The 12691-nt window shown below is 47.0% G+C and overlaps 1 protein-coding gene across 1 annotated transcript in view; it reads left to right on the top strand.

Moving 5' to 3' along the window:
- The first annotated feature begins 875 nt into the window (after nt 1-875).
- The window catches only part of LOC144107376 (uncharacterized), a 35894-nt gene continuing 24078 nt past the window's right edge, over nt 876-12691 (top strand). Inside the window, exons 1-4 of the mRNA XM_077640368.1 lie at nt 876-925; nt 2922-3023; nt 6619-6667; nt 9036-9124. Of these exons, the coding sequence (XP_077496494.1) occupies nt 2970-3023; nt 6619-6667; nt 9036-9124 (192 nt within the window). The 5' untranslated portion in view covers nt 876-925; nt 2922-2969. The remainder of the gene's footprint in view (nt 926-2921; nt 3024-6618; nt 6668-9035; nt 9125-12691) is intronic.

A 12691-nucleotide genomic window follows, 5' to 3' on the forward strand; every position in this document is an offset into this window, starting at 1 on the left:
TCAGCTGCCACCGTATGCCTGGACTCTTGTGCCACCCACCGTGTCGTTTGTTTCCTATCCTCCATAGCAATAACCGGCTTCCTTGCGTACACTGGCCCATCGGAATATTATGAAAAATATAATACGAAATATTATGGAGAGCATTTTCGTCGACGGACATGAAAGCGATGAAAGTAAAGTACATCCATAATACCACCTGCACTAAATAGTAAGAAAGATTGGGACAGCTATGTTTCACTTGTGAAACACACCCAAATACACCTCACAATTAAAAACACAAACAAAAAAATAACGACATCAATTACAGTTTGAAAAGGCTGCGAAATGTCTTGAGCATGATGTTCTCGAGCTGAATGCTTCTGGTATGTGAAGTGTTCTGTATTTGAGGTAATCAATTTCATAGGATTCGTAGACCGCATATTGTTGTACTTCTTTTAACGTTTCATAGATCTGAACGACGCGTATAAAAGATCCTATAATGTTTCCGATATCGGCGTCTTGTAAATAAAATCATTGTTAAGTTTAATTTCCTGTTTGAACTACATTCATAGCACATTGTGGTAATATTTTGTGGATTGAATAACGTTGCACTTTCAGATTAGTAATATTATATTGGTACGTTCTATAAGGGTCTTAAAAGCCTTATTTGCAGAATGAGCCGTCTTCCTATGTTAAATTTAGTGTTTGGTGCCACTAGTCGCAGTAATTAACTCTCGACGAGGAAAGAGTATTTAAAACCAACGTCAGAATTGGCCGGCGAAATACATGACGATTGCGAGAAACTATTCTTTTATCTTTGAATTTCTCACTAGTTAAATAAACGTATAGCAATAAGCCGGCTTCATCACGAGGAAGAAGAAGACTGCGCGCAGTGCCCGAGTCCCCGAGGAAGACGACGCACAACAGCGTTCGTACAGCGTCACCCGTGAGCTAATAATTTTTTTCTCTCTCTCTTTACCGCGCTATGCGCAATACTCGGCCAAGCAGCGGTCAGTGATGAAGACTGCAGTACTGCGGAACAGGTTCTCTGCCGTCTTGGAAGCCACCAGCCGTTATCGGTTCTGAAGACAGGTCGCAGTGGTCACAGTTCAATCCATGAATAAGGCTGAGTGTACGCCTATAGTCAAAGCGCGACCGTTATCATGGAAGGCAGGTGCAGAGGACCATGCTTGCAGCGGCAGGTACCCCCTTTGCCAAAAGTAACCAGGCTGCTCGGTTTGCTTCTCAGGGGTCTGGCGGACCAGCTATCGCATCCATCAAACTGTAGATCACCGTGAGGTAAGGAGAACCCTTTTCCTCACCTTGCATTTACCTTTTGATTTTTAGGAAAAGCGTAGGGGCTCCACTATATGAGCGAGAACCAAACCATGCAGCCTGGTTACTTTTGGCAAAGGCTGTACATCGCAGCCAGTTAACGAGCGTGTTAAAAGGACCGCTTTCAATTGTCACGGCGTTCTCGTCACGCTAAGCGAGCGATACCAAGTTGGGCAAGACAGGAGACGACAACAGTGCAGGGCTGGGCAGAAGGTGGTTGCACTGATGCGCAATGCAACTTACCCCAGCAGCACAACTAATTCGCCCAATATTGAAAACGTATTGGCAAAGGCAGGTCCTACAAATGACCGGAGTGAAACCAGCCATTACCAATAATGGGTCGGTTACCTGTGGAACCAAAAAAAGAAAGAGGGAAGTAATCAAACCTGCGCTCCCATGGGTCACCGCCAGGTAGCGGCTGCTTGCTGCAACTGCTGAAACAGTACTCGCGGTTGGGCTTGTGTGTTGTTATCCAGGAAGCCGTATGGCATTACATAATCAAAGTGGAAGAACAGGGTGAAAAAAAAAAACGGAAGCCGGCCAAACGAAGCCGCCGTTGCCAGCGTGGGCGGCACTGGTCAGATTGACATCTTGGTTAGTTGTCGTAACCGTAATATCTTACTAGAGCCGTCTTCAATCAAACCACCTGCCTATAAGACTTTCTTACGACGTAAACATCAATATGACGGCATCGTTTTCAGTACCCCCCCCCCCCCCCCCTCCCTGTGCAGCCAGAACTAGTCAGCCTACTCGAGTCGTTCCAAAATAGCGGATATAAATCTGTTTTTTTTTTTTAACACTCTTGAAATGAAAGCATGCCTTTGTAATATTGCACCCTTCATCCTCCCACCAACCCTTCACGCAGTAAAATACCACGCATTTGCTTTTATCACAAAATTTTTCATACCCTTTTCATACCACCTCACCCGGCCTGCGCACAGGCTCTCCCGCCGTAGGCATCTCACTGCCGTGTACTTGCAGCCTGCACGCTCTGTGTCCTCTGTGACACTTGGCTGCGATAACTCTGAAGGCCGTTTTAAACTGACCCTCGATGACGAGAATAATTATTATAATCGTGTCTCTGTTAGCGCCACTTCACAAGTTATCCCGCATGAAGGGCCGTTAAGTAAAATAAGCACGTATGATGAGATCATGAAAGGCATTTGTATAGCTATCATGGCACTGGCGGCTACCATAAAGCATACAGGGTGCATACTGTGACAGGCTGATCCTAGCTTTTTTTCAGAGAGTGCCACCGCTTTTTTGGGGCACTAACTAAATAAAATGTATGATCAGCACCCATGAGAGCCATAAGTAGTTCTCACAACGTTTACTGAAAGCCACTACGTTAGCATGCTGGTGGAAATGTAACTTGTGAACGTTTGCACCCATTTCTTACGAGTATAAACGTGTCAGTTAAGCAGTCATCAACATATATTATTCGGAGTGCTTTTTTGTGCGTGTCAATAAGTGCGAGAGACTTTTAGCAAGTAGTCTTTGCATGGCTGCATACTCTAGACCCGAATTCGAATGTTCACCTTGAACGTCCGAGTGAGTTCTAATACGAGCTAAATAAACCGTAATGTTTTTTTTATTTTGTTTTCTAGCTCTCCGCGTATTTGCTGGTCAGCAACAACGCTTAAGGAGCTGCCACCATGTGCATGTGCGAGACACCGGGTCAGATCATCGCCTTGGCCGTTAGCTGCATAGTAAGTCCTGAAGAGTCAACTTCGTCAGTTGTGCCGCTTCTTCGCCAGCGTGATGCACTCTGACGCAAGTGCGCAGAGCTGTACGTATGGAAGTACCTCACGGGGCTCTCTGCATTGCTTTTGTTCTGCATTGCTGGCGGACATAATTTCTGTAGCCCTCAGCGCAACGCTGCTCAGCCATTGTCTTTAATATGACTGCCGCCTGAGGTCGCTGGTATGAAATGTTAACAATACAGAGTTCGTGCTAAAAGTAGTGAATGAGTACAAGTATCTTGGGGTGTGGATAAATAACAGTGTTGAGTATCTGACAGAGCATGAAAAATATGTAATGAATAAAGCTAGTAGGAATGCAGCTGTCATGAAAAATAGGGCACTGTGGAATTACAATAGGTATGAGGTGGTAAGAGGGATCTGGAAAGGGGTGATGGTCCCTAGCCTGACCTTCGGGAATGCGGTCCTGTGTATGAGGCCAGATGTTCAAGCAAGGCTGGAAATTAGGCAACGGGGAGTAGGGAGGTTAGCTTTGGGAGCACATGGCAATACACCAAATCAGGGGGTACAGGGGGATATGGGATGGGCGTCTTTCGAGAGCAGAGAGGCTAGCAGTAAGATAGCATTTGAGGAACGATTGAGAAGGATGGAGGAAAAGCGGTGGGCTAGGAAAGTTTTCAGATACCTGTATATAAAGAATGTTGACACGAAATGGAGAAAGCGAACTAGAAAATTGACAAGCAAATATCTGGACAGCAGAAAGGGGGCAAATCAGCAATTATCGGTTAAGAAAAAGGTTAAAGGAACAGAGAGAGCTTTGTGGAAAACAGGGATGCTGACGAAATCGGCACTAGAAACATACCGGACCTTTAAACAGGAAATTGTCAAAGAAAATATCTATGATAATTGTAGGGGACGTTCTTTGTTGTTTGAGGCCAAGACTGGAGTTTTGCGGACTAAGACGTATAGAGTCAGGTACCAGGAGATAGACACTTTGTGCATTGCGTGCGGAGAGGAGGAGGAAACAGCTGAACACTTGATACTTTTCTGTAGAGGGCTTCACCCTACAGTGGAAGGCAGCGGGGCTGACTTACCCAAGGCATTGGGGTTTAGGGATAGTGAAGGGAAAGTGGATTTTAAGAGGTTAGAAGTAACCAAGCGAAGGTTATCTGATTGGTGGCTAAAAGCAAGACAGGAGTAAAATTTCACAAGACATGGCCAGGTGGCTTGAGCCACCGCCCGATGTAAAGGGTTCAGCCGTATCCATCCATCCATCCATCCATCCATCCATCCATCCATCCATCCATCCATCCATCCATCCATCCATCCATCCATCCATCCATCCAACAAAATTGAATGCTACGATATAAGCATGCGTTGCTAAAGCGGGTGGGACATCGGGAGGGAAGGTACTCTTGAGAAAGAAGGAAGAGGACATCAACTGGCATTTACTGCTGTAAAAAAAATATCGCGGACACTTAAGCTCCGCCTTTAAAGATGTTACGCGATAGAGTCAGTGCGGCAATTTAATGGCTAAATTTTTCCCACGGTAAGGTCTCATCGTACACTCTTTAACACTACCTAATTTTTGCACATACATCGTGACAGAACAGCACAATCGTGCGGAGAAGGGTTTGCTGACGCGACATAGCCATCTAATGCTTTCGCATTAAAACAAACAACCAATGCGCGCACCGCCATGCTAAGTATGCGATTCTTCGCTTCACAGATTTATTTTATCATGGGCCTCAGATAATTGAACCCAATTTCACTCTTTGCAGGGCAGCTCGTAGATTGAAGCATGGGCTAGGTAATGTGTCACGGATCATCTGAGTGACGGCTCGCTATCCCGTATTTACACTGAGTACGAAAATAGCGCAAAGAAGAGACTTAGCAGATGCTCCATAATGACGGCAAAAGACGACTAAGGCACATCCAAACGACTGACGAAATCGCCGATTTCGATAGCGGACGGAGCGCCACGTGGTCTGACACCCGCGGACGGATGCAGCTCGCGTGCGCGCGGAGGACGGCGCGAACGACGGAACGAATAGACTAGAAAATTCTCGAAACCGCTGTCCTCCTCGCCTTTCTCACGCTTCGCTCCCAGGAACGAGACAGGTACCGCACTACACAAATGATCCCGCACACAGAAAATTGGCTGGTGACGGCAATGCTCCAGTTGCGGATCTCCGCTTCAAAAAGTGGCTTGTTTTAGTGCACACTTCCCGGAAGCTTGCAGATAGATGCGCCATCTGGAAGCGGAAAACAAAAGCTGATGTTAATTGGCGTTATCTTTTCAGAAATGTATTATTTTTGTTTTTAGCTCGTTTTATCTCCTAAGTTTTATGTAGCACTTTTCTATCAATGGATTTTTGTTAATGCATCTCTCTCATTAAAGTAGTTCTCAGGCGGTTGTGCGTTTGTCAGCAAATTTGAAATTTGCGACTTCAACACAGTTTACGCTATTCACCGCAAGCGGCGCGGCAATCCGTAAACGCCCGTATTTTTGCCACCTCAAACCACCGTTTTTGTTTATATATCGCTCCTATGGGAAGTGACGCAACTTGTATAGCAAACAGGTCTGGCACCAACCACGCCGATTTGTTCACAAAAAGCTCCGTCCTCTTAAAGAAAATGAAAATACTAATCATCAAGATTAACACTAGGAGGTAGTGCTCTTGAGAATGGTGGCGAACATTTAAGCGCTGTTTTTCTGTAAACGTGGCTGGATGCCGCCCAGAACTCAGATGGAAAAGTCACGCGCCTGTTTTGGCTAACGTGGCCTCCGGCGTCCGCGGACGAGTCGCAGCTACTGACCACGGGTCACGTGTCGGTCCGTCCGCACCCGGAATTCTCAAGTTCGTCCGCCCTCTGAGCCCACGCTACAGTCTGCGAGTGGCGGTTCGTTCTAAAGATGGCGGTTCGTCCGGAAACAGTGTGGTCCCTCTCCGTTCCTCTGTAAAAGTGCAAATCGCGGAGCAGGAACGGTAATTTGGCGGTCACCGCCACAAAAATTTGGTTTGGTCGATTCCTGGTCACGATCGCGTGAATCCATTGCTGCAAAATTGACGCTTGATTTCCTGCACCAATCGTTCTTAGCAATAAATACGTCTTTCGGCGCCGAACAAACGTCAACCTATAGTGGAAACAACGCACAAAATCAATTTCTTACTATTAGCACATTTCTTATTGTTATATCCATATTGTAATAGCACATTTTACTAATAGGCACAATTCTTATTGTGTAAATAGTTTGCGTATATTAACTCTCCCCATATCCTTTCTCCCTGTCATCTCACCTCTTTCATTTCATTTCTCCATTCTGCCTGCTATCCTTTATTTCCGCTGCCCCAGCTCAGGTGCTTCAGTATCGATGGCAGATGCCGGGGCTAGCAAAAATCTTTCCCTTCCTTTTCACTATTATTTTAATAAAAACCACTACCACCACCACTAATAGCTACCAAGCACTGGTTTCAGGGATCCGCAGTGTCCCTTTAACGTAAGAGAAATAATCTGTAAAAGCAACATGCTCCCGCTGGTGAAGCATAATTCTCGTGCTTGAATGAACATAATAATGCCCCCTTTTCATTCCTTACCGCAGCTCCTTGACGTCCTTGTGGCGCTCGCATGGCTCACCGTGATGGACAGGTGTAAGTATGAGGTATTGTGTGTGCGTAGTATGCTCGTAACACTGCTTTCAATGTTAGCCTTTCTTTTTTCTTTCGAAATGATTGACGAAAAGTATCAAAAAGAACACATAACAACATTCAAGTCAATGAAACAGCTGACTTAAATTTCTAGAGCACGCGTGCCTAATATAGGTAATAGGAGAAACTTCCATGAGCTGCGATATCGGGATGTAAATGCTATGTGAACGTCGTCTTTTAAAATCCTTTTTCCGTGTATAGTTTAGCTTTCTGTTAGTATCGTTTATACTCGCCTACAGTCAGCGCCTACAGATTCAATATTACGCAGCCACACCCGACACGCGGCGTAAAAAAGACAACACACCGAGTCAGCCAAAGTGTGTGTATGGACTCAATTACAATGGCTTGCTTGTATACAGCGTGCCTCACCTAGCACTCTACACAATGTTTAAAGTAAGCTTTCTGAGCTAGTAGGGCGTTTTTTTAGGTACATCATTGTAAGTGGTGTAATACATCAGAATACAGCTAATATGTGCTAACCAGCAGGCTGGTTAACTAATATTTAATAGTTAACGTTTTAGCTATCATTGTTAGGCTAGGACCTCAATTATTGACCAGACTGTAGCCCACCGTAGGTTTAATAACCGTGTCAGTTTTTAGAATATCGTAGACGCGGTTACGCTCGGCGCTTGGCTCAACAAATTTTGGTTATGTCGACGAGTTACGTGGACTGGAGGGGTTCCTTTGCCTGTAAGCTTCCCGAAAGTGCATGTATTTTGGGGCGATGTAGCCAGAATTTGTTGGGCCACAACGCCAAGGGTAACTGCGTTTTCGGAATGATAAAAACTTATACGGATATTACTTACGGTGCGCCACGCGCCTCACAGCAATTAAGGAGCCTAACAGAAAAAGTTAAGTAAGCACGTATTAGATATATTCTGATGTAGTCCGCCGCTTAAAATTCCGTGCCGAAAGAAAGCACTCTTCTAACTGAAAAGGCTATTTGACTGGCGGCGGTCAAGGCGCCAAGTAAGGTGAGTTGTAGTCATGGAGGAAGGAAAACTCAGGAGAGGCCCTCGCTATGCGAGCTGCACGCCAAAAAGTGTGCCGGAAGTAACGGGTTTTTGCAAGCTCTACTGGGAGTCATTGCCCGACGGCGCAGCCAATAGCAAAGCAAGTCGCAGCGGCGTCGTCTGCTGCATTGTCTGCTGTGCATGGGCAAGCGCACTGAGATTGTGGCCAAGTAGGGGGGGGGGGGGGCAGGGGGGGGGGGGGGGGCTTCAAAAAATGTGACGTAGCCACCTATCGTGAGTTCCTTCCTTCCTCCATGGTTGTAGTGCAGACGATGCCGCGAAGGACCATACAACCAAGATGGCTCTTAAGTGTTTCCGGTAAAAGAGCGCATGTGCAGGGGGATTTTGAAAATCGGTCTATTAGCCCCGACCTATATGCTCATGTTTAATTTCATGGCTTCCATTCCGGGCGATTTAAGCGGTGGTGTTGTGCTAACAGGAAATTACACGGATGTTGTATCTTGTCAGTGCTCGCTTATTCGGCAGAAGCTTGAAGGTTAAGAAATTCTTGAAATCAAATTGGGCGTACGCTGCGTGTTATGAAATCGAAAACAATAGGCGCAACACTAACAGACATGGTGCTCAGAGTGGGTCAGAGAACAAACACAGGTTTATGAAAAATTAGCAGTGGCTTAGCTCGGCTATACCGGGATATACGTAGCGTGAGCTAAGCTGAGCCGCTGAGCAGCAATTTCGCTCTCCTTCTCCATGGCTATACCACACTGGCAAACGCGCCGCTATATGATACCCCCACTGATACCTCTGCGCATGCGCACAAAATGAGAGGCGCTAACAAGCGGCTCCAGCGCAGCGTCAGACTTAGCTACTGCGCGAGGGAGGCGCACAGCTGGGCACGCGCCGGCGCCAGCGCTTCTGCAACGGATATGACGTCACTCCTCTGCAATACGCAGACCGGCGCGGCACGGGCGGCAGCGGCGGCTCCGGAGCGCCAGCTGTGTGCCGTGTGACGTCACTGCTCCTCGCGCATGCGCAGCACGGCTATCCAGAAGCCACGAAGCTCGGCCAGTGTAGCTCACGCTACAATATTCTAGCTTAAATCAAAGACAAGTGGACAAGACGGGGGTTTCATGCGAAGAGAAGATAACCGGAGGCCACTGGGGGTAACGGCGTGGATTGCAAGGGAAGGCAAATTGAGTGAGGGGTGGCGGACGTGATTGGTAAGTCAGCGGTGATAAGGTGGCCTCAGTTGGCACAGGACCAATGGAATCGCACGTAGTTAGCCGGATGAAAATGGTGACAACTGCTCAGTGCGAATTTCTTCCCGTTTTTTTCCACAGACGGCATCACCATTGCTCGCATCGTGAACGTCGCCTTCGCGGCAGTGTCGGCGCTTTTCGCCCTCTTCTTGCTGTTTGGAGCGGCAAGCGTAAGAACGCTTTTTTCATCAGCACGCTTTTGTGGGTAAAAAATGTCGATATCTTCAACCTTGGCCAAACATCTGCAGTCTACACGGATGTACAGACTGTACGCAATGAAACGCGCACCGTAGTCTGCTCCTTGCAGATAAACTTTGATTTGTGCGAGGTAAAGTTTCGCACTTAAATAGCATTCGGTTTGCAGAATTGTTTTATACCACATTTGTTTGGGATCATGCCTGAATCATTAAAAAAAAAGTCGGATATTCGCATTGTCTGCGGCGACGACAAAACGAAGAAAGGCCGCTTTCTCAGTGATTGTACCGGTGGCGCCATCTCGTTTCTCGGCCGTGGAGGTTCGCCAAAGGAGGCGGGAAGTGCTTAGCGGGAGGTTTGAAGATCTGTACAACGGAAGTCTTCAAATTTAGTGCAGCATTGGCTAAACCAAACTTTGTGTGGTCATTGATAAAACAGTTGCAGAGGAGTGTTCAAACCTGCCGTTATTTACCCGCCCCCGCCCCTCTCCTTTGACTAATCTCCAAGGTTGACCAACTAGATGGCGCCACCGGTGCAATCACTGAGAGAGCGGCCTGTTCCGTTTCGTCGCCTCCGCAGACGATGCGAATATCCGACTTTTTCTTATTGATTCAAACAAGTACTCCAAACAAATGTGGTATAAAACACTTGTGCCGACGAAATCTTATTGATGTGCGAAGTTTAACCACGAACAATTCATCGGTTTAGATGTGAGGTGTATTCTACGGTGTGCCTTTAATTGCACGTTTAATATCACTCCGTGAAGCAAGACACGGCTCATCTGAAGCCGTAAACAACAGTAGTGGTATGAGAACACTTTCCCTAACCACTGAGGGCCTTCTGGGTTTTATGTGCGTCTGTCTGCTGGGCTGCACTGTATAGTTCAGAAGCAAACCGGGAGGAATGTAGGCTTTTAAGAAAAGCGGTTACACGTTTACTTACTCCGATTTCTCGATTAAAATTCCCGCACAGTGTATAAGGCTGCTACATATGACAGGATGGCAGCAATACTTCACAGTGAGATAGCAATAGTAGAGAACGAAGTCGTGCCAAAAAATTTATTTAGATCGCGTGTAACACACTATAGACATCGCTGACGCGTACGGAAACCGTTCTGCGAGCGCTGACAATAATCCCATAAGTAAACTGGCATTTCAGATGCTCTCGCGCTAGCCAATAAATTTTTTTTGAGACGTAGTGATGTGTTTGTCTCCGGCGTGCCAATGTCCGTGTTGAAAATGACTTGCTCTGTAGGCCCTTATTTCTCCCATTAGAATTATTTGCGTGGTCAGTTTAAAGCTTTCGTGTGAAGTTTCACCCTGTAGAGAGACATCTCATTTTAACGCAACAGCGTTAAGGGTCCCCTTCATCGCCAACCTCGGCGTCGGCGGCTTGTCAAGAAAAGCTGGAGGTCCACTTGCTGCCTACGTCACGTGATCGTGTGACATCATCACAACCTGCCCACCGGATTGTCAGAAAGCTGCTCACCGGGTGCCTCAGGGTGCTTGTAAGCATTCTGAGGCTTCCCGAGCCCCCCACCCCCCTTTTTTTGTCACCTTCTGATTATGGAGAACCGCCTGCCAAACCTCTCTCTACCGTGGCAGGTGGTAGTTAAATTAATGATTGGCCGCGATAGGTTGCTCGGAAAGAGCAACTTGGGTCTCGCAAGCCCCTCCTCCCGGTGGTTGTTTTTGAAATAGCGACCTACCAGGACAGTAGCTCACAGCTTAACCTCTGCACCACTGCGTCAGAAGTTTTATGAGAACTGCTCGCGATATGTGAACGTAACGTAAAGAATTACCATTTCTGCATGTATGGGCATGTAAGCAGAACCTATGCTGCAGAAAAGGGGCACTTTCGCGGAAAGGTTCTCTGATGCTATTGTATCTACTCTGTACGGTAGGCTAAGCGTTACGTGATGGTGAAAGACAGTTCAATGCCCGTGCCTACGAAGGGATACGCAAAGACGACCGCTGAAGGGACCCATTAACGCTATCGCGCCATACCCATAACCACTGGGCCACCGCGGCGGGTTCCTCAAGAGCCCTATTTAACGGCTAAGGGGCGCATTTCATCAACCGCACTGAATACATAGTATATACACAAAGCTAAAGTATCGGGAGTACGGCCACTCAACCGTGCGCTCCACCCACCAAAGAATAAAAAACTTGGCAAGAGAATTTAAATAGGTTCTGTACTTCTAACCTGAACTCTAATGCAGTGTACACATCCTGGCAGCTACGAACGGTCATAATCGCTCATAGGCTATATTGTGGCTGTTTGGTGGTGCTCAGCCGTAGTTGAGTGCCAGTGGCGATCATACAGGGTGGCACAGCCGTGTTGATCCTTTCGTGTACCAGCTAACAATCGTCGCTCTGCTTACCTTGGTGGATGAATATTTTTTAAAACCTGCTCCATCTTGAAGGATCACCGTAAGTCACAAGACTGTCTTCCGAATATGTGAAGGCTAAACCGCTGAACACTACGTAAACAGAGCGCCTGGCGACAGGCCATAACCTGTCTGTAGCTTGTGAAACAGGTATTGGGCGCCTGGTGTGTTGGTGCCGGTGAGCAAGGATGGTCATGCGATAGTTCGTACGATTTTCTGACGGTGGTTCGGACGTCTCCTGAATTAGAAAAATCAGCGCCCCCATCTTTTGTTCACTGTAGTCGTCCCGATAAGGTATGTTCGCTAACAGCTTACGACGCAGATATGCCACAGAACCTTGTCGGGTCAGCCGTAGCGATGAGTACTAAAATACATTGAGAATAAATACACGGTGCATAAAATTATGGGGCGCTTAACTGAACTTACGAGGGCAATCCTCTAAGGGCGCGGTTTGGATTCATTGCGCGCGGTTGGAAGTTGATGAACATGACGATATCTAAAGCACAGCGCAAGAAACTGGCAGTTAAACACGCGTAATGTTCAGGCTGCGTTGATATCTTAGTGGTTTAATGCAGTGGTAAGCGAAGCGTATGTGTTCAAGCCGCGGTTTCGAAGCCCGCTCGCTGTCTTGAAGTTTTTTATTTATTTATTACGGCCTTCGCCCACCTGACACTGACACCCCGTGCTGCGTTTGCCCTGTCCGTTAGCGAAGTTCATACTGCCGCAGCCTCCCAGTTGTTGCGGTGGTGATGGATTTTTAAATGCGGAGCAATCATGCGATCGGTTCCTTGATCTCACGTGAACCTTATGACGTCACAACTCTCTCAAGCAGTCACCGAATTTCGTCACAGGGGATGCCAGGCGCCTGCCTCAACGAAAGCTTAAATGCGGTCGTATCAAGAAAGATTAACTTTATTATCATAATTTCGACCCGCTTAAATGTCTGGTACAACTTCCCTTTTGCGTGCAAAAATACCTGCGGCGCAGGCGGCCATAGAAAACCATACTCTACAGCGGAATTGAGCAAGCCATGTAACATCGCAAAGCCTGAACCGAACTTTAAATTGTGACTGGGTTGTTGCCTTGAACTAAGCGGGCTCTTTCGCGAGGTGAACTCCATAGGCGAACTTATTGGAACTTAAACGAACTTAGG

The sequence above is a fragment of the Amblyomma americanum genome, chromosome 10 (genome assembly GCF_052857255.1).
Source record: "Amblyomma americanum isolate KBUSLIRL-KWMA chromosome 10, ASM5285725v1, whole genome shotgun sequence".
Taxonomy (NCBI): Eukaryota; Metazoa; Arthropoda; class Arachnida; order Ixodida; family Ixodidae; genus Amblyomma; species Amblyomma americanum.